Source organism: Entelurus aequoreus, linkage group LG04 (genome assembly GCF_033978785.1).
Source record: "Entelurus aequoreus isolate RoL-2023_Sb linkage group LG04, RoL_Eaeq_v1.1, whole genome shotgun sequence".
In the NCBI taxonomy this organism is placed as follows: Eukaryota; Metazoa; Chordata; class Actinopteri; order Syngnathiformes; family Syngnathidae; genus Entelurus; species Entelurus aequoreus.
The window spans coordinates 14,131,343-14,152,026 of NC_084734.1; the positions used below are offsets into that span (position 1 = coordinate 14,131,343).

At 35.5% G+C, this 20,684-nt stretch overlaps 1 protein-coding gene across 3 annotated transcripts in view; it reads right to left on the reverse strand.

Moving 5' to 3' along the window:
- si:rp71-46j2.7 (uncharacterized) overlaps window positions 1-20,684 on the reverse strand; it is a 122,470-nt gene that overhangs the window by 53,005 nt on the left and 48,781 nt on the right. For 2 of the 3 annotated variants that reach the window (XM_062044271.1, XM_062044273.1), the window contains exons 7-12: window positions 11,774-11,800; window positions 10,259-10,449; window positions 10,067-10,177; window positions 9,802-9,927; window positions 4,925-5,023; window positions 4,687-4,845 (exon numbers count right to left, since the gene is read on the reverse strand). In XM_062044271.1, coding sequence (XP_061900255.1) covers window positions 4,687-4,845; window positions 4,925-5,023; window positions 9,802-9,927; window positions 10,067-10,177; window positions 10,259-10,449; window positions 11,774-11,800 — 713 coding nt within the window. The remainder of the gene's footprint in view (window positions 1-4,686; window positions 4,846-4,924; window positions 5,024-9,801; window positions 9,928-10,066; window positions 10,178-10,258; window positions 10,450-11,773; window positions 11,801-20,684) is intronic. The other variant, XM_062044272.1, reaches the window with a different exon arrangement.

Below are 20,684 nucleotides of genomic sequence, written 5' to 3' on the forward strand. Positions count from 1 at the left end.
AAATGTGAAATAGCTGAAAACATGTTTTATATGCTAGTTTCTTCAAAATAGCTACCCTTTGCTCTGATTACTGCTTTGCACACTCATGGCATTCTCTCCATGAGCTTAATAGTCATGAAAATAAAGAAAATGCTTTGAAATGAGAAAGTGTGTCCAAACTTTTGGCCTGTACTGTATATTCAAATTTTTTTTTAAATTTTTTTTTTTATCTGTCCTGTCCAGCCACTAGTGCAAATCATAGTTGATGTAGATGATGTATATCTGCTGTACACATTTACTTTAGAAAAGAAAAGTGTTGGATGCTTCTCTTGTTGCCTTATTTGTATGTGACTTTATTAAATGTTTTGGTAGAATTGTATTAAATAAAACCAGTTTTCTTTGAAGTATTATAGACATTTATCAGAGCTGTTATCTATTTTATGGAGGAATGTAGTTTTAGCGCCACCTCATCACAGGGCCAACACAGACAGACAACATTCACACACTAGGGCCAATTTTTTAGTATGTATATGTATGTATGTATATATTGTGTGTATATTAATGTATATATTGTGTGTATATGTATGTATGTATATATTGTGTGTATATGCATGTCTATATTGTGCGTATATGTATATATGTATGTATGTATGTACCGTATTTTTCTGACTATAAGTCGCAGTTTTTTTCGTAGTTTGGCCGGAGGTGCGACTTATACTCAGGAGCGACTTATGTGTGAAATTATTAACACATTACCGTAAAATATCAAATAATATTATTTAGCTCATTCACGTAAGAGACTAGACGTATAAGATTTCATGGGATTTAGCGATTAGGAGTGACAGATTGTTTGGTAAACGTATAGCATGTTCTATATGTTATAGTTATTTGAATGACTCTTACCATAATATGTTACGTTAACATACCAGGCACGTTCTCAGTTGGTTATTTATGCCTCATATAACGTACACTTATTCAGCCTGTTGTTCACTATTCTTTATTTATTTTAAATTGCCTTTCAAATGTCTATTCTTGGTGTTGGCTTTTATCAAATAAATTTCCCCCAAAAACGCGACTTATATATGTTTTTTTCCTTCTTTATTATGCATTTTCGGCCGGTGCGATTTATACTCCGGAGCGACTTATACTCCGAATAATACGGTATGTATGTATGTATATATTGTGTGTATATGTATATATTGTGTGTATATGTATGCATGTATTCACTGGTTTAAATGTAACTTAGATATTGGGTTTCACTATGTAAAAGCGCTTTGACTCACTAGAGAAAAGCGCTATATAAATATAATTCACTTCACTATGTATATATTGTGTATGTATGTATGTATATATTGTGTGTATATGTATGTATGTATATATTGTGTGTATATGTATGCATGTATGTATATATTGTGTGTATATGTATGTATGTATGTATATATTGTGTGTATATGCATGTATGTATGTATATATTGTGTGTATATGTATGTATGTTTATATTGTGTGTATATGTATGTATGTTTATATTGTGTGTATATGTATGTTTATATTGTGTGTATATGTATGTATATATAGTGTGTATATGTATGCATGTATGTACACTACCGTTCAAAAGTTTGGGGTCACATTGAAATGTCCTTATTTTTGAAGGAAAAGCACTGTACTTTTCAATGAAAATAACTTTAAACTAGTCTTAACTTTAAAGAAATACACTCTATACATTGCAAATGTGGTAAATGACTATTCTAGCTGCAAATGTCTGGTTTTTGGTGCAATATCTACATAGGTGTATAGAGGCCCATTTCCAGAAACTATCACTCCAGTGTTCTTAGAGTGTCCGCCCTGAGATCGGTAGGTTGGAGTTCAAATCCTAGCCGAGTCATACCAAAGACTATAAAAATGGAACCCATAACCTCCCTGCTTGGCACTCAGCAACAAAGAGTTGGAGTTGGGGGTTAAATCACCAAAATGATTCCCGGGCGCGGCGCCGCTGCTGCCCACTGCTCCCCAAGGGGATGGGACAAATGCAGAGGACAAATTTCACCACATCTAGTGTGTATGTGACAATCATTGGTACTTTAATCTTTAATGGTACAATGTGTTTGCTCATTGGCTCAGAAGGCTAATTGATGATTAGAAAACCCTTGTGCAATCATGTTCACACATCTGAAAACAGTTTAGCTCGTTACAGAAGCTACAAAACTGACCTTCCTTTGAGCAGATTGAGTTTCTGGAGCATCACATTTGTGGGGTCAATTAAACGCTCAAAATGGCCAGAAAAAGAGAACTTTCATCTGAAACTCGACAGTCTATTCTTGTTCTTAGGAATGAAGGCTATTCCACAAAATTGTTTGGGTGACCCCAAACTTTTGAACGGTAGTGTATGTATGTATATATTGTGTGTATATGTATGCTTATATTGTGTGTATATGTATGTTTATATTGTGTGTATAAGTATGTATATATTGTGTGTATATGTATGCATGTATTCACTGGTTTAAATGTAACTTAGATATTGGGTTTCACTATGTAAAAGCGCTTTGAGTCACTAGAGAAAAGCGCTATATAAATATAATTCACTTCACTATGTATATATTGTGTGTATATGTATGTCTATATTGTGTGTATATGTATGCATGTATGTATATATTGTGTGTATATGTATGCATGTATGTATATATTGTGTGTATATGTATGTATGTATATATTGTGTGTATATGTATGTATGTATGTATATATATGTCTATATCGTGTGTATATGTATGTATGTATGTATGTATTGTGTGTATATGTATGTTTATATTGTGTGTATATGTATGTATGTATGTATATATATGTCTATATCGTGTGTATATGTATGTATGTATGTATGTATTGTGTGTATATGTATGTTTATATTGTGTGTATATGTATGTATATATTTGTATGTATATATTGTGTGTATATGTATGTATATATTGTGTGTATATGTATGTATGTATATATTGTGTGTATATGTATGCTTATATTGTGTGTATATGTATGTTTATATTGTGTGTATATGTATGTTTATATTGTGTGTATATGTATGTTTATATTGTGTGTATATGTATGTATATATTGTGTGTATATGTATGTATGTATATATTGTGTGTATATGTATGTTTATATTGTGTGTATATGTATGTATATATAGTGTGTATATGCATGTATATATTGTGTGTAAATGTATGTATATATTGTGTGTATATGTATGTATATATTGTGTGTATATGTATGTTTATATTGTGTGTATATGTATGTTTATATTGTGTGTATATGTATGTTTATATTGTGTGTATATGTATGTTTATATTGTGTGTATATGTATGTTTATATTGTGTGTATATGTATGTATGTATATATTGTGTGTATATGTATGTATATATAGTGTGTATATGCATGTATATATTGTGTGTATATGTATGTATATGTATGTATATATAGTGTGTATATGCATGTATATATTGTGTGTATATGTATGTATGTATATATTGTGTGTATATGTATGTATGTATATATTGTGTGTATATGTATGTATATATAGTGTGTATATGCATGTATATATTGTGTGTATATGTATGTATGTATATATTGTGTGTACATGTATGTTTATATTGTGTGTATATGTATGTATGTATATATTGTGTATATGCATGTATATATTGTGTATATGTATGTATGTATATATAGTGTGTATATGTATGTATATATTGTGTGTATATGTATGTATATATTGTGTGTATATGTATGTATATATTGTGTGTATATGTATGTATGTATATATTGTGTGTATATGTATGTATATATAGTGTGTATATGTATGCTTATATTGTGTGTATATGTATGTTTATATTGTGTGTATATGTATGTATATATTGTGTGTATATATTGTGTGTATATGTATGTATATATTGTGTGTATATGTATGTATATATAGTGTGTATATGTATGCTTATATTGTGTGTATATGTATGTTTATATTGTGTGTATATGTATGTATATATTGTGTGTATATGTATGTATGTATATATTGTGTGTATATGTATGTATGTATATATTGTGTGTATATGTATGTATGTATATATTGTGTGTATATGTATGTTTATATTGTGTGTATATGTATGTATATATATATTGTGTGTATATGTATGTATATATAGCGTGTATATGCATGTATATATTGTGTGTATATGTATGTATATATAGTGTGTATATGTGTGTATATAGTGTGTATATGTATGCATGTATGTTTATATTGTGTGTATATGTATGTATATATTTTGTGTATATGTATGTTTATATTGTGTGTACATCTATGTATATACAGTTTTGTGTGTGTATATGTATGTGTGACTTGACCAGGGTGTACGCCGCCTTCCGCCTGATTGTAACTGAGATAGGCTCCAGCGACCCCCGCGACCCCATAAGGGACAAGCGGTAGAAAATGGATGGACGGATGTAGTTAATCACAGAACTGGCACCTGGTGTTATAAAAAAAAACATAGACTTTGAATCGAGAATCGATTCTGAATGGAATTATTACCCCCAAGAATGGACTCGAGTCCAGATTCACAGCCCTTTTAGGTACACGTTCATATTTAATGAGATCCCTGTGTCAAATATTCTGCCCTATAATGTTGGTTCATTTGAAGTGTTGTCCTTTAACACACAAATTGAAAAAGTTACCTCTTCGTCCTCTTGACCCGGTGTCAGGAAGTAGGCCAAGCCGCTCAGAAGGCCCCACACGCCCCCGTAATGTTGCTCCTCATTCAGCAGCTTGTCCAGAGGACAGAGGAACTGGAACACCGGTTGGGTGTGTCCAATCAGATTATCCGAGATTAATTCCTGGTAAGGCAAATGTCAGAGGATGTTCAGTCATGGGTGGAACCGGCGAATATAGCAAAGTATTGTTTTTCACCCCAACCTGGAGGAAGTGCTCCACAGATACTTTGGCCTTTTCTTTGGCTTCTTCGCTGACCTCCAGCTCGTCGAGTTCGAAGATACTGGGTAAGCTGGTGGAGTCCTGGACAAAGTCCCAAAACAACATATTTTGCAGAATGAATAGTAACAAATAAATGAAGCGTACTTTCCAACAGCCTTGAAAGCAGCATGAGGCTTCATTAAAATAAATAGCTCAGCCCTAGAGACTGCTTTTGTGCACCAAACATGACAAATATCATTTGTAGGGGTGTCTTGATCTGATATCAGTATTGGAAATCAGTCCAATATCAGCAAAAAGTATCGGATGATGAGATGATGAAACAAGCAGTCCTGCAGCGTGTTTACTCGACAGCCAATTAACATCTACACAAGTTTGATCTTTCCATGTATTTTAGTAACGTCATTTACAAAAGTTAAAAATTGTAGGCTATAGGCTACGAGGAGCTTGCAGCTACACAACAGCTAAGCACACAATAGCATACAAGCTAGACATGCATAATACATGTCCTTCGTTGAAAAACATTGCAGTCTACAACAAAAGATTTGTCAAAAAATCGGGTAAAATAAATAGTTAGAAAAAACAATATTTTGCATTTTGTGTGTTTATGTTTCACTGAAATGTTTTAATCTGTATTTTATCTGTTTTAATAGCTAACGTTTTATTGTTGTACCGTAAATTAATGTTTGTACAGAAGCACTTTAAATGAAAAGTGCGGAACAAATCAAATATATTCTAATTATGTATCACTTCTGGCGGGCGTTGTGTCTGTCCTGCCCTGTTCAGCGGTACCTGAACGCACCATAAAACACCTCCCAAGTCTTTTCCTCTGAGGAAAGATGGATCATCATAATTCCGTGCTCAGAGAGCACAGCTTGTAGCTTCAATGAGCACAACTAAACAGCTTAGTTGCTCAGAGAGTAATGTGTTTATAGGAGTTTAGATTGGGGTGATTTTCACAGGGAAAGACGGATGTCTCTTGTTGTCATGTTAGCATTCAAGCTAGCAAGTTGGCACCAGTAAATCCGCCGTGGCCCCTGAGTTTATGAAATTGGAGTTAGCAGTTTTGAGATCATTTTAATTTAAAAGGGTCATACTAACCGTCGGGAGTGTGGTCGCCGTCATCATTATTAATCCCTAAATCTCTAATCCTGGCCTCCATGGCGACAAATTAAGTATATGTCTTACAAGTAACATTATCACTGGAGGACGAGGAATAGCTAAACATGCTTCACTACACACCGTAGTAGGATACAATAGCTCACCGGCATCACAATGTAAACAAACGCCATGGGTGGATCTACACCTGACATCCACTGTAATGATACCAAGTACAAGAGCGTATCGAGTCGATACTACAATGATTACATCGATATTTTTTATCGTCACATCTTTCGTTTTTAAAAAATGTATATTATGTTTATAAACTCAGTAAATATATCCCTTGACACATGAGGACTTTAAGTATGACCAATGTATGATCCTGTAACTACTTAGTACCTAAATGTGTGGTATCATCCAAAACTAATGTAAAGTATCAAAGAAGAGAAGAATAACAGAAGTGTAGATAGAACATGTTAAAACAGAAAATAAGCAGATATTAACAGTAAATGAACAAGTCGATTAATAATTCATTTTTACAGCTTGTCCTTTATAATGTAGACAAAATAATAGGTAGATAAATGACACAATATGTTACTGCATACGTCAGCAGACTAATTAGGAGACTTTGTTTGTTCACTTACTACTAAAAGACAAGTTGTCTAGTAGGGGTGTGGGAAAAAAATCGATTCGAATTCAAATCGCCATTCTCACGTTGTACGATTCAGTATAGATTCTCATTTTTCAAAAATCGATTTTAATTTTTAAAAAAAATTTTATTAATCAATCCAACAAAACAATACACAGCAATACCATAACAATGCAATCCAATTCCAAAACCAAACCCGACCCAGCAACACTCAGAACTGCAATAAACAGAGCAATTGAGAGGAGACACAAACACGACACAGAACAAACCAAAAGTAGTGAAACAAAAATGAATATTATCAACAACAGTATCAATATTAGTAACAATTTCAACATGGCAGTGATTAAAAATCCCTTATTGACATTATCATTAGACATATATAATAATAAAAAAAAGAACAATAGTGTCACAGTGGCTTACACTTGCATCGCATCTCATAAGCTTGACAACACACTGTGTCCAATATTTTCACAAAGATAAAATAAGTCATATTTTTGGTTCATTTAATAGTTAAAACAAATTTACATTATTGCAATCAGTTGATAAAACATTGTCCTTTACAATTATAAAAGCTTTTTACAAAAATCTACTACTCTGCTTGCATGTCAGCAGACTGGGGTAGATCCTGCTGAAATCTATGTATTGAATGAATAGAGAATTGTTTTGAATCGGAAAAATATCGTTTTCGAATCGAGAATCGCGTTGAATCGAAAAAATCAATTTATAATCAAATCGTGACCCCAAGAATCGATATTGAATCGAATTGTGGGACACCCAAAGATTCACAGCTCTATTGTCTAGTATGTTCACTATTTTATTTAAGGACTAAATTACAATAATAAACATGTTTAAGGTACCCTAAGATTTTTTGTTAAAATGAAGCCAATAATGCAATTTTTCTGTGGTCCCCTTTATTTAGAAAAGTATCTAAATATATTTTGGTACCGGTACCAAAATACTGGTACCAGGAGAACCCTAATGTGATATATGACATATATAACAAACAAGTGCAGAAATACAGTGTATAAGTAAAAAGTGGACAAAGCGCACAATAAGAGGTGTGCGTGGACAAACAATTAATTATGAAAACAATAACTATGTTTTGCTTAGACTGTCGCACTGATACTGGAGTTGCTTTTAATCTCATTGTACCTGTGTATAGTGACAATAAAAGCCATTCTATTCTATTAGACACATTCGCTCATCCACACGGACTGGACACTGGCCGAGAGTTAGTGGGCGGCCGAGGGTGGAGTCGGCTCGCTTGGTTGCTTTGTTGGGTCCGCTCCTGTCTCTAGCCATGCTCCCCCCCACCCTGGCAGACGATGGCGTGGAACACCGCAGAGGCCACCCCAGTGTGTATTATTTGTTGTTGTCTTTGTTTTACTTTTGTAGCTGTATGTAGAAATGGCTGGTTGCATCAACTCTGCTCTTTTAATGTATTTAATGTCCTTCGTGTTCTTTGATGTTTCCCTCTTACACATGCTTATGTGTGCTATGGCGATGAGGTTTTTTCCCCCCGTGGCCTCAGTGTGGACCCCCTCTCCAGGGTCCAGGCTTAGACTGAATTTTTTTTTTCCCTCATCCCCTCCCCCCTCCCCAGCGTTTACCTGTTTCTCACCTTTTTTGTAAGGGGCACCGGAAGTTGGCATACCCGTCAGCGATCCTGTTCTGTCTCCCTTTAATGTTTGATCCTGTTCTGTCTCCCTGGAATGTTTGATCCTGTTCTGTTTCCCTGTAATGTTTTGAACCTGTTCTGTCTCACTGTAATGTTTTGAACCTGTTCTGTCTCCCTGTAATGTTTGATCCTGTTCTGTCTCCCTATAATGTTTGATCCTGTTCTGTCTCCCTGGAATATTTTATCCTGTTCTGTCTCCCTGTAATGTTTGATCCTGTTCTGTCTCCCTGTAATGTTTGATCCTGTTCTGTCTCCCTGTAATGTTTGATCCTGTTCTGTCTCCCTGTAATGTTTGTCTGATCTTGAATGGGATTGTGCTGAAAACCTTAATTTCCCCTCGGGGATTAATAAAGTATTTCTGATTCTGATTAGCATTTAAGCTACAGACACACAGTACTAAAAGCACTTTTAAACTAATGTGGGACCTCTGGGACTTAAAAAATAATATGAATATGGGACCTTTAAATTGGGGTTAAGAGTCCTGCACATTTACCCAGTGGCGGGCCGTGCGTTTCCCACCGAGGCCTTCAGTGATGTCCGACTTCAATGATTACCTCTCAAAATACCATCATTGATGTCACCACTTGACCATTGCTGGAGAAATACTATACAGAAACACATTTACGCACTACTCTGCATTGAATCACATCAACAGTGTACATAACAGGTTATTTTCTGGCGCATTTAAAAATCAATAAACCCGCATCAACAATTAAAACACATTTTATGTGGTACTGTCAAAATTTAAAATTGCAAAAAACATTTTAAACGTGAAAAAATTAAGAAATTAATTTAAATTAGCTTCCGAGGTTGGCCGGCATGGTCTCACAAGATGTAGTTTCTCTTTAAATATCCTTCTTGAAAATGGCCTTGCAAATATATGTGTTGTCTTGTCTAATCATAGAAGATGCAGACGAGGAGTGTCGGCTGACTTCTTAAAGTTTACTCCACAGCGTGCTCATCAAAAACTTCCCGCTGCCGGCATGTCTACATTCAACAACCCAAACGGGGCTACTACGGCATGCTGGGTAATGGAGTTCTCATGTTACCTAGCTCATAACATCACTATATATCTGCCTTAGGCCATCTAGAAGGCCTACACTGACAACAAGGCGTGATCTGATTGGCTATTGCAACTGTCTATCAACTGTATGTGCCCGTTCACTTACAGCGCATGGAGGCCAGCATTGTTGAATCTGAAGGCCCCGGGCAGATTTGGTAAAGCATGCCTATGTGAATTCTGATTGGATAAAAACTCTATAAACTAAAAACAACAGTGCTGGAAGGAGCATAATATGACATGAAGAGAATATGAATACTTTTAGATATTTAGGGAAAGTAAATAAAAAAATACTTTTGTCTTTAACTATGATGATGATTTCTGGTTATGTTAGGCCAGCAGAGAAGGCCTTGCTGGCACACCACTGCATTTACCTGCCACCTGTTTCGGAAGTAGATGAATTCCATGTACGTCTTCTTGATGTCCCACTGTAGATTTTCAGGGCTACCCCTTTCCTCCAGGTGAACTGTGAAGATGAGCTCCTCGTTTTCCCACTCAGCCTGCAACACGCACGTGGAAGGAAAAAAAGTGCTTCAAAGAGAAAATACCATGGAAGGGCAAGCTTTCACAGAGCCTCGGCAGACAAATAACAGGCCCCCGCAGGACATTCCGCACTGTCAGGAGATATTTATAACTCACATGAGGGATGCTGACAGCCCAGCAGCCGACGCGCCACATTTCATAAGACAGCTTGAACTCCATCATATCCTCTTGGACGCTTGTCAGGTAGTTCTCCAGATCACTGTCCTCCTAATGGGGTTTGGCCGCAGAGCGACAATGAGTCTGCCATGTTGCACAAATGACAATGACAAAGCGCGGCGGGGGCCTCACCCGGTCCGAGCTGTGCTGGCTGTGGACGGAGCCCTCCCTGCTGCTGGCCTCGTCCTCGTTGGACACGTCGCCCTGGGCCGCCATGAGCCTCATCACCAGCTCCTGCTCCAGCTTTTTCATTTTCTTCTTCTTGGCTTTCTTGGTCTTCACCTTGTCCACAAACTTGGACCATCCCGCTTTCAGCTTGTTACCTAATAGAGAACAAAATAATACAAACCCCCAAACCAGTGAAGTTGGCACATTGCGTAAACGGTAAATAAAAACAGAATACCAATGACTTGCAAGTCCTTTTCAACTTATATTCAATTGAATAGACTGCAAAGACAAAAGATTTAATGTTCACACTGAGAAACTACATTTTTTTTTGCAAATAACCATTAACTTAGAATTTTATGGCAGCAACACATTGCAAAAAAGTAGTCACAAGGGCATTTTTACCACTGTGTTACATGGCCTTTCTTTTTAACAACACTCAGTAAACATTTGGGAACTGAGGAGACACATTTTTGAAGTGGAATTCTTTCCCATTCTTGCTTGATGTACAGCTTAAGTTGTTCAACAGTCTCCCATCTGCTATTTTAGGCTTCATAATGCGCCAAACATTTTTAATGTGAGACAGGTCCGGACTACAGGCAGGCCAGTCTAGTACCCGCACTCTTTTACTATGAAGCCACGCTATTGTAACACGTGGCTTGGCATCGTCTTGCTGAAATAAGCAGGGGCGTCCATGATGACGTTGCTTGGATGGCAACATATGTTGCTCCAAAACCTGTATGTACCTTTCAGCATTAATGGTGCCTTCACAGATGTGTAAGTTACCCATGTCTTGGGCACTAATACACCCCCATACCATCACACATGCTGGCTTTTACACTTTGCGCCTAGAACAATCCGGATGGTTCTTTTCCTCTTTGGTCCGGAGGACACGTCGTCCACAGTTTCCAAAAACAATTTGAAATGTGGACTCGTCAGACCACAGAACACTTTTCCACTTTGTATCAGTCCATCTTAGATGAGCTCAGGCCCAGCGAAGCAGACAATGTTTCTGGGTGTTGTTGATAAACGGTTTTCGCCTTGCATAGGAGAGTTTTAACTTGTACTTACAGATGTAGCGACCAACTGTAGTTACTGACAGTGGTTTTCTGAAGTGTTCCTGAGCTCATGTGGTGATATCAGTCCATCTTAGATTTTGCAAATCATTGGTATTCTGTTTTTATTTACCATTTACACAACGTGCCAACTTCACTGGTTTTGGGTTTGTAGATGAAATGTGGATTTTAAGGTCGTCAAATTTTGTCAACAGTAAAATATCAATTAAGTCTAAAAAAAACCAGAACGTAAACATCAGAAAATGTGGTGAGGCTTCAGATACGTGAGCATCAAACTGATTTAACTCCACTCGTGTTTTGCTTTCACTTTAGCTTGTTTACGTGTGACATCACCACAGTACAGAGCACCAGTGATGGAGAGGGGGAAAAGTGTAACGATAGCCATAAAACAGGAAATGGAACTTACAAACTGTCTGGTTGCTCAGTAGAATATCTACAAGAAAATTTCAAGCACTAAAAATGTATCTTTTTATGAAATCATTCATATCTAAACACACACAGTCGTCTTAGAACAGGGTTGTCCAAATTGGCTTGTCACACATTTAGAAAAATATAACTGCAAAAAAAACAAAACAACAAGAATGAGGTAAAAGGGGCACAAATTAATCATTAGTGTTGATGCTAATGCTGAATGTTTGTTTCTTTAAAAATACAGTATTCCAGCAGTCCCGAGACATTGATGCAACGTTGATTATACATACATGTCCTTTAAAACTGACTTTGAAACAACGTTGCAAAATAGTTGTATTTGTAAACTGAGACAATGTTGATGTCCATCGTTGGATCCACGTGGGAAATGACCAAATTTCAATGGTCAAATCAACGTCACAACCCAACATTGATTAAACGTCGTCAAAAAGCATGTTGTTTCAACGTTGTATTTGTGTTGTAGAATATTAGTTGGGAAATGACCAAAATTCAATGGTCAAATAAATCAACGTCACAACCTGATATTGAATAAACGTCGTCAAAAAGCATTTTGTTTCAACTAGGGGTGTAACGGTACACAAAAATTTCGGTTCGGTACATACCTCGGTTTAGAGGTCACGGTTCGGTTCATTTTCGGTACAGTAAGAAAACAACAAAATATAAATTTTTGGGTTATTTATTTACCAAATTTGTAAACAATGGCTTTATCATTTTAACATTGGGAACACTATAATAATTCTGCCCACGTTAATCCACATTAAACTGCCTCAAGTTGTTGCTTAGATTAAATAAAATGACAAAACTTTTCTTCTACATATAAAAAGTGCAACATTAAACAGTTTCAAATCAACTCATCATGCTTAATTTATTACAGCATTTGGGAAGCCTGTAGTTGATTTTTATCATGTAAATATTATATTTTTTATCAACATGTGATAGCAGGGACCCTGCCATTCAAAACTAGGCTGCTCCATTACTAATGATTAATGTAACTATAGCTGGAAAAAATAGTACAATAGCAAGAGGAGAGACTATTCATCCCTGAACACCATGGAGTTCATGTAGGCTTAATGATTCAGTTACATTATTATATGAACTATCAAGAGACAGAAACTCTTCATTTAACATAATGTCCTTTTTTGCTGCTTTAACACAGCTCAATCAACACAGAAAAAGGTAAAGTGAAATAACAGACAGGGCTTTGCTGTCCGTAACACACACACACACACAGAGAAAAATGAGCTAACGTTATGCTAAAAGCAAATTAGCCTTCACCTCAAGCCAGGACTGCGAGCGAGTTGAGCTGCAGTTTATATTTCTAGAAGGTCAAGGGGCTCATAGTGATGTTACTAGTAGTTGACTGGGAGGTGTTTATTTTAATTTGGGGAGAGTCCGCTGCCTGATGCTTACCTGCTAAACGCTAAGCACTGACTACATGCGCTCTAAATACGCACTGCTGATTGGCTGTTACCGCTCTGTATGTAACCAATCAGATGGTTGTGTGGGTGGGACAATTTTTTTTTTTTCTTCTTCTTTTTCCCCATTTATTTATTTATTTCAGGCAATGACATACAAAAATAATATTTTTTTTTTTTTAAAGTACAAAGTTGACAACACATAATATAAATTATGTAAAGCATGATTGTCCAGTTTTGCCTGAAAGGGAGTGGGAAGAAGATAATTTATTTAATCCCACCCCCAGTTCTCCATTCAGTGATTATTCACATGAGTTTCACTGTTACTTTGTTTAAGGATTATAATACAAATGTTGCATCATAGTGGCATTACCACAGGTAACAATAATTATTACACTGTAACAATAATTTGTATCAACAATGTAGGAAGAATGAATATACCAACAATGGTAATAGACAAAATACCAACAATGGTAATAGACAACATAGCAATAATGGTAATAGACAACATAGCAATAATGGTAAGGAAACATTGAGCACATGGTAAGACTTTGAGACAGAGTACAACAGCAGGTCAAATTAAAGACCCTCATCTCTATATTTGAACCAGACCCAATGTTTGTATAATAGTTTAAATCGGTTAATAGTTTGGCATTGCTTGTGTTGTAAGTCCAGTTTGTTCCATAGTTTTACTCTGCATACAGACACACAAAAATGTTTACGAGTGGTTTGACACAATGCTGGGTGCTGTGTACTGACAGAGACAGGCAGAAGGAAGCGTAGCAGCTTGTTAAGACTTTAGCTTAGCTTAATATGTTTGTGTGGAAACTCGTTCGGTACACCGCCGAACCGAACCTCCCGTACCGAAACGGTTCGATACAAATACACGTACCGTTTCACTCCTAGTTTCAACGTTGTATTTGTGTTGTAGAATATTGGTTGGGAAATGACCAAAATTCAATGGTCAAATCAACATCAGAACCCAACATTGATTAAACATCTTCAAAAAGCATGTTTCGATGTTGTATTTGTGTTGTAGAATATTGGTTGGGAAATTACCAAATTTCAATGGTCAAATCACCGTCACAACCTGACATTGATAAAACGTAGTCAAAAAGCATGTTGTTTCAACATTGTCTTTGTGTTGTAATATCATGGTTGAGAATTGACCAAAATTCTGTGGTCAAATAATTCAACGTCACAACCTGACATTGAATAAATGTCGTCAAAAAGCATTTTGTTTCCATGTTGTATTTGTTTTGTAGAATATTGGTTGGGAAATTACCAAAATTAAATGGTCAATTCAACATCCGAAACTGATATTGATTAAACGTTGTCAAAAAGCATGTTTCAACGTTGCATTTGTGTTGCAGAATATTGGTTGGAAAATAACCAAATTTCAATGGTCCAATCACCGTCACAACCTGACATTGATTAAACGTTGTCAAAAAGCATGTTGCTTCAACGTTGTCTTTGTGTTGTAATATTATGGTTGGGAAATGACCAAAATTCAATGGTCAAATAAATCAACGTCACAACTTGACTTTGAATAAACGTCATCAAAAAGCATTTTGTTTCCATGTTGTATTCGTGTTGTAGAATATTGGTTGGGAAATGACCAAAATTCAATGGTCAAATAAATCAACGTCACAACCTGACATTGAATAAACGTTGTCAAAAATCATGTTGTTTCCACGTTGTATTTGTGTTGTAGAAGATTGGTTGGGAAATGACCAAAATTCAATGGTCAAATCAACGTCACAACCCGACATTGATTAAACGTCGTCAAAGAGCATTTTGTTTAAACGTTGTATTTGTGATGTAGAATATTGGTTGGGAAATGACCAAAATTCAATGGTCAAATCACCATCACAACCTGACATTGATTAAATGTCGTCAAAAAGCATGTTATTTCAACGTTGCCTTTGTGTTGTAATATTATGGTTAAAAATTGGCCAAAATTCAATGGTCAAATAAATCAACGTCACAACTTGACATTGAATAAACGTCGTCAAAAAGCATTTTGTTTCCATGTTGTATTTGTGTTGTAGAATATTGGTTGGGAAATGACCAAAATTCAATGGTCAAATAAATCAACGTCACAACCTGACATTGAATAAAGGTCGTCAAAAAGCATTTTGTTCCCACGTTGTATTTGTGTTGTAGAAGATTGGTTGGGAAATGACCAAAATTCAATGGTCAAATAACCGTCACAACCTGACATTGATGAAACGTAGTCAAAAAGCATGTTGTTTCAACGTTGTCTTTGTGTTGTAATATTAATGTTCAAAATTGACCAAAATTCAATGGTCAAATAAATCTACGTCACAACCTTACATTGAATAACCGTCGTCAAAAAGCATTTTGTATTAACGTTGTATTTGTGTTGTAGAATGTAATTGGGAAATTACCAAAATTCAATGGTAAAATCAACATCAGAACCAAACATTGATTAAACGTCTTCAAAATGTATGTTGTTTTAACGTTGTATTTGTGTTGTAGAATATTGGTTGGGAAATGACCAAAATTCAATGGTAAAATCAACATCAGAAATTGACGTTGATTAAACGTTGTCAAAAAGCATGTTGTTTCAACTATGTATTTGTGTTGTAGAATATTGGTTGGAAAATGACCAAATTTCAATGGTCAAATCAACAACAGAACCCAACATTGATTAAACGTTGTCAAAAAGCATGTTTCAACGTTGTATTTGTGTTGTAGAATATTTGTTGGGAAATGACCAAAATTCAATGGTCAAATCAACATCCAAAACTGATATTGATTAAACGTTGTCAAAAAGCATGTTTCAACGTTGCATTTGTGTTGTAGAATGTTAGTTGGGAAATAACCAAAATTCAATGGTCAAATCAACGTCACAACCCAACATTTACTAAACGTCGTCAAAGAGCATGTTGTTTCAACGTTGTATTTGCGTGGTAGAATATTGGTTGGGAAATGACCAAAATTCAATAGTAAATTCAACGTCAGAACTCAACATTGATTAAACGTGGTCAAAAAGCATGTTGTTTCAACGTTATGTTTGATTGGCTCAACGTCAGGACATAATTCAACAAGTACTTAAGGTTGTTTCAATGTCTTGTGCTTGCTGGGTTAGTGCTGTAGAATGATTACAAATAATTAATCCGATTAATCACAGGCCTTTCTGTGTCTTAATTTCAATTAACCACAATTAAATAATGTATAATCTATAGTAACAATGCTCTTTATTTTCTTCTTAGCATATTGGATTGGTTTCAGCTTTTGAAAGTGGGAGAAAAAAAAAGAAAAATATCAAAATTACCTTCCATATTCTTTAACTTTACAGTTTGCGACTTTGGACAGCCCTGTCCTAAAAGCAATGTATAATATTGCACAGGGTCATGACACGTAAAGCTTGTTGCTTGTTAAACATTGCACAGACAGGAAATAATGAACATTTGCAGCGTGCAGAATGTCTCCATGCTGTGAGCATGTACACCTGACACCTGCAGTGTCACGTTTGCAGAGGATATCTATAAATCCTACCTTGACCTTTGATAGAAAAACATCAATAAAGCTGCAGACTGTGAGGAGGCATGGCAACGAGTGGTGGTTTCAAAGAGAAAAAAAGAAAAGAAAAGCTGATGAGAGCTACTTGCAGAACCACATGAAAACATGGTGTGTGTGATAAATAATGTTCATAATCTGCACATTCTATTAGGCTGTTTGTTTGTCTGCGTTATGTAAAGTCGGGGTGGTGGTAGTTAAGTATGCGGGAGGCTCATTACGTTGGTATAATAAATGTTTGGGTACAGCCTGTCGTCAATTCACTAAATAAAGGCCAAAACAAACAAATGACAGCGGGGAATTCAACTGTGGTAACAACATGGACGGCTGACAGCTAACTAAGATTGCTGTCCATAAGGCTGTCAATCTTTGGGCACCATGCCATTCCATTCAATTCTTGGGGGTAACGATTCAAATCAGAATCAATTCTCGATTTAAACCGATTTTTAATTTTTTTTTATGACATTGGGTGCCGGTACTATGATTAAATACATTTCTCCATAAAATAGACTGTGATAATGTTTTATGTTACCCAAAATAAAACTGGTTTTGTTTACCATAATTCTAGTCAATCATTTAATAAAGCCAAACACAAAGAAAGCAACAAGAAAAGTATCCAACATCAACATTAAGAACTGTTACAAATAAGAATTGCGATTCATTATAAAATATATTTATTTTTTTTACACCCCTAATTAACAATAATTCATGTTTTTAATATGTACAACATCTTAAGGTTGGAATAAAAATCAGGTTTACCATTCATTCATCCATTTATCAATTAGTGTTTCCTGTACATTCATTCATTTATCAATTAGTGTTTCCCGTACATCCATCCATTTATCAATTAGTGTTTCCCGTACATTCATCCATTTATCAATTAGTGTTTCCCGTACATTCATCCATTTATCAATTAGTGTTTCCCGTACATCCATCCATTTTTCAATTAGTGTTTCCCGTACATTCATCCATTTATCAATTAGTGTTTACCGTACATTCATCCATTTATCAATTAGTGTTTCCTGTACATCCATCCATTTATCAATTAGTGTTTCCCGTACATCCATCCATTTATCAATTAGTGTTTCCCGTACATTCATCCATTTATCAATTAGTGTTTCCCGTACATTCATCCATTTATCAATTAGTGTTTCCCGTACATCCATCCATTTTTCAATTAGTGTTTCCCGTACATTCATCCATTTATCAATTAGTGTTTACCGTACATCCATCCATTTATCAATTAGTGTTTCCCGTACATTCATCCATTTATCAATTAGCGTTTCCCGTACATTCATCCATTTATCAATTAGCGTTTCCCGTACATTCATTAATTTATCAATTAGCGTTTCCCGTACATTCATTCATTTATCAATTAGCGTTTCCCGTACATCCATCCATTTGTCAATTAGTGTTTCCCGTACATTCATCCATTTATCAATTAGTGTTTCCCGTACATTCATCCATTTATCAATTAGTGTTTCCCGTACATTCATCCATTTATCAATTAGTGTTTCCCGTACATTCATCCATTTATCAATTAGTGTTTCCCGTACATCCATCCATTTATCAATTAGTGTTTCCCGTACATTCATCCATTTATCAATTAGTGTTTCCCGTACATTCATCCATTTATCAATTAGTGTTTCCTGTACATTCATCCATTTATCAATTAGTGTTTCCCGTACATCCATCCATTTTTCAATTAGTGTTTCCCGTACATTCATCCATTTATCAATTAGTGTTTCCCGTACATTCATCCATTTATCAATTAGCGTTTCCCGTACATTCATTCATTTATCAATTAGTGTTTCCCGTACATTCATTAATTTATCAATTAGCGTTTCCCGTACATTCATTCATTTATCAATTAGTGTTTCCCGTACATCCATCCATTTGTCAATTAGTGTTTCCCGTACATTCATCCATTTATCAATTAGTGTTTCCCGTACATTCATCCATTTATCAATTAGTGTTTCCCGTACATCCATCCATTTATCAATTAGTGTTTCCCGTACATCCATCCATTTATCAATTAGTGTTTCCCATACATTCATCCATTTATCAATTAGTGTTTTCCGTACATTCATCCATTTATCAGTGTTTCCCGTACATCCATCCATTTATCAATTAGTGTTTCCCGTACATCCATCCATTTATCAATTAGTTTCCCGTTCATTCATTCATTTATCAATTAGTGTTTCCCGTACATTCATCCATTTGTCCATTAGTGTTTCCCGTACATTCATTCATTTATAAATTAGTGTTTCCCGTACATTCATCCATTTATCAATTAGTGTTTCCTGTACATCCATCCATTTATCAATTAGTGTTTCCCAAACATTCATCCATTTATCAATTAATGTTTCCCATACATCCATCCATTCATCAATTAGTGTTTCCCGTACATTCATCCATTTATCAATTAGTGTTTCCCGTACATCCATCCATTTATCAAATAGTGTTTCCCGTACATCCATCCATTTATCAATTAATGTTTCCCGTACATTCATCCATTTTTCAATTAGTGTTTTCCGTACATTAATTCATTTATCAATTAGTGCTTCCCGTACATTCATCCATTTATCAATTAGTGTTTCCCATAAATTCAGCCATTTATCAATTAGTGTTTCCCATACATTCATCCATTTATCAATTAGTGTTTTCCGTACATTCATCCATTTATCAATTAGTGTTTCCCGTACATCCATCCATTTATCAATTAGTGTTTCCCATACATTCATCCATTTATCAATTAGTGTTTTCCGTACATTCATCCATTTATCAGTGTTTCCCGTACATCCATCCATTTATCAATTAGTGTTTCCCGTACATCCATCCATTTATCAATTAGTTTCCCGTTCATTCATTCATTTATCAATTAGTGTTTCCCGTACATTCATCCATTTGTCCATTAGTGTTTCCCGTACATTCATTCATTTATAAATTAGTGTTTCCCGTACATTCATCCATTTATCAATTAGTGTTTCCTGTACATCCATCCATTTATCAATTAGTGTTTCCCAAACATTCATCCATTTATCAATTAATGTTTCCCATACATCCATCCATTCATCAATTAGTGTTTCCCGTACATTCATCCATTTATCAATTAGTGTTTCCCGTACATCCATCCATTTATCAAATAGTGTTTCCCGTACATCCATCCATTTATCAATTAATGTTTCCCGTACATTCATCCATTTTTCAAGTAGTGTTTTCCGTACATTAATTCATTTATCAATTAGTGCTTCCCGTACATTCATCCATTTATCAATTAGTGTTTCCCATAAATTCAGCCATTTATCAATTAGTGTTTCCCATACATTCATCCATTTATCAATTACCGTATTTTCCGGACTATAAAGCGCACTTAAAATCCTTTTTCCCCCTCTCAAAACTCGACAGTGCGCCTTATAACCTGGTGCGCCTGATGTAAAGAATAAGTTTGGTTGAGCTTACCCACCTCGAAGCTATTTTATTTGGTACATGGTGAAATGATAAGTGTGACCAGCAGATGGCAGTCACACATAAGAGATAGCGTAGACTGCACTATGATGGCAATATGATTCAAGTAAACACCACCAACATTTTATATGTTCCATTGAAAATATAGAACATTACACACGGCGCTCAAAAATGTATCAAAATGTTTTAGTAGGACTTCGGTAAGCTATGAAGCCACACCGCTTGATGGATTGTACTGTTCTTCAACATAGGAGTGTTATTATGGTGTGTGTATAAGGTAAGACATTATCTGGCGTTTTGTTTCGCAATATTATGCAAAAGCAACTTTTCTTACTTTCTGGTACCTTCCAAAGTGTATTTGGGATCTGCATAAATCCGGAAAAATGGCGCGCATCCGCCACTGTAGTCCGTGCTGACAACGTAGTCGATAAGCTTCTTCTTTTTCTCTATCTTCTTGTT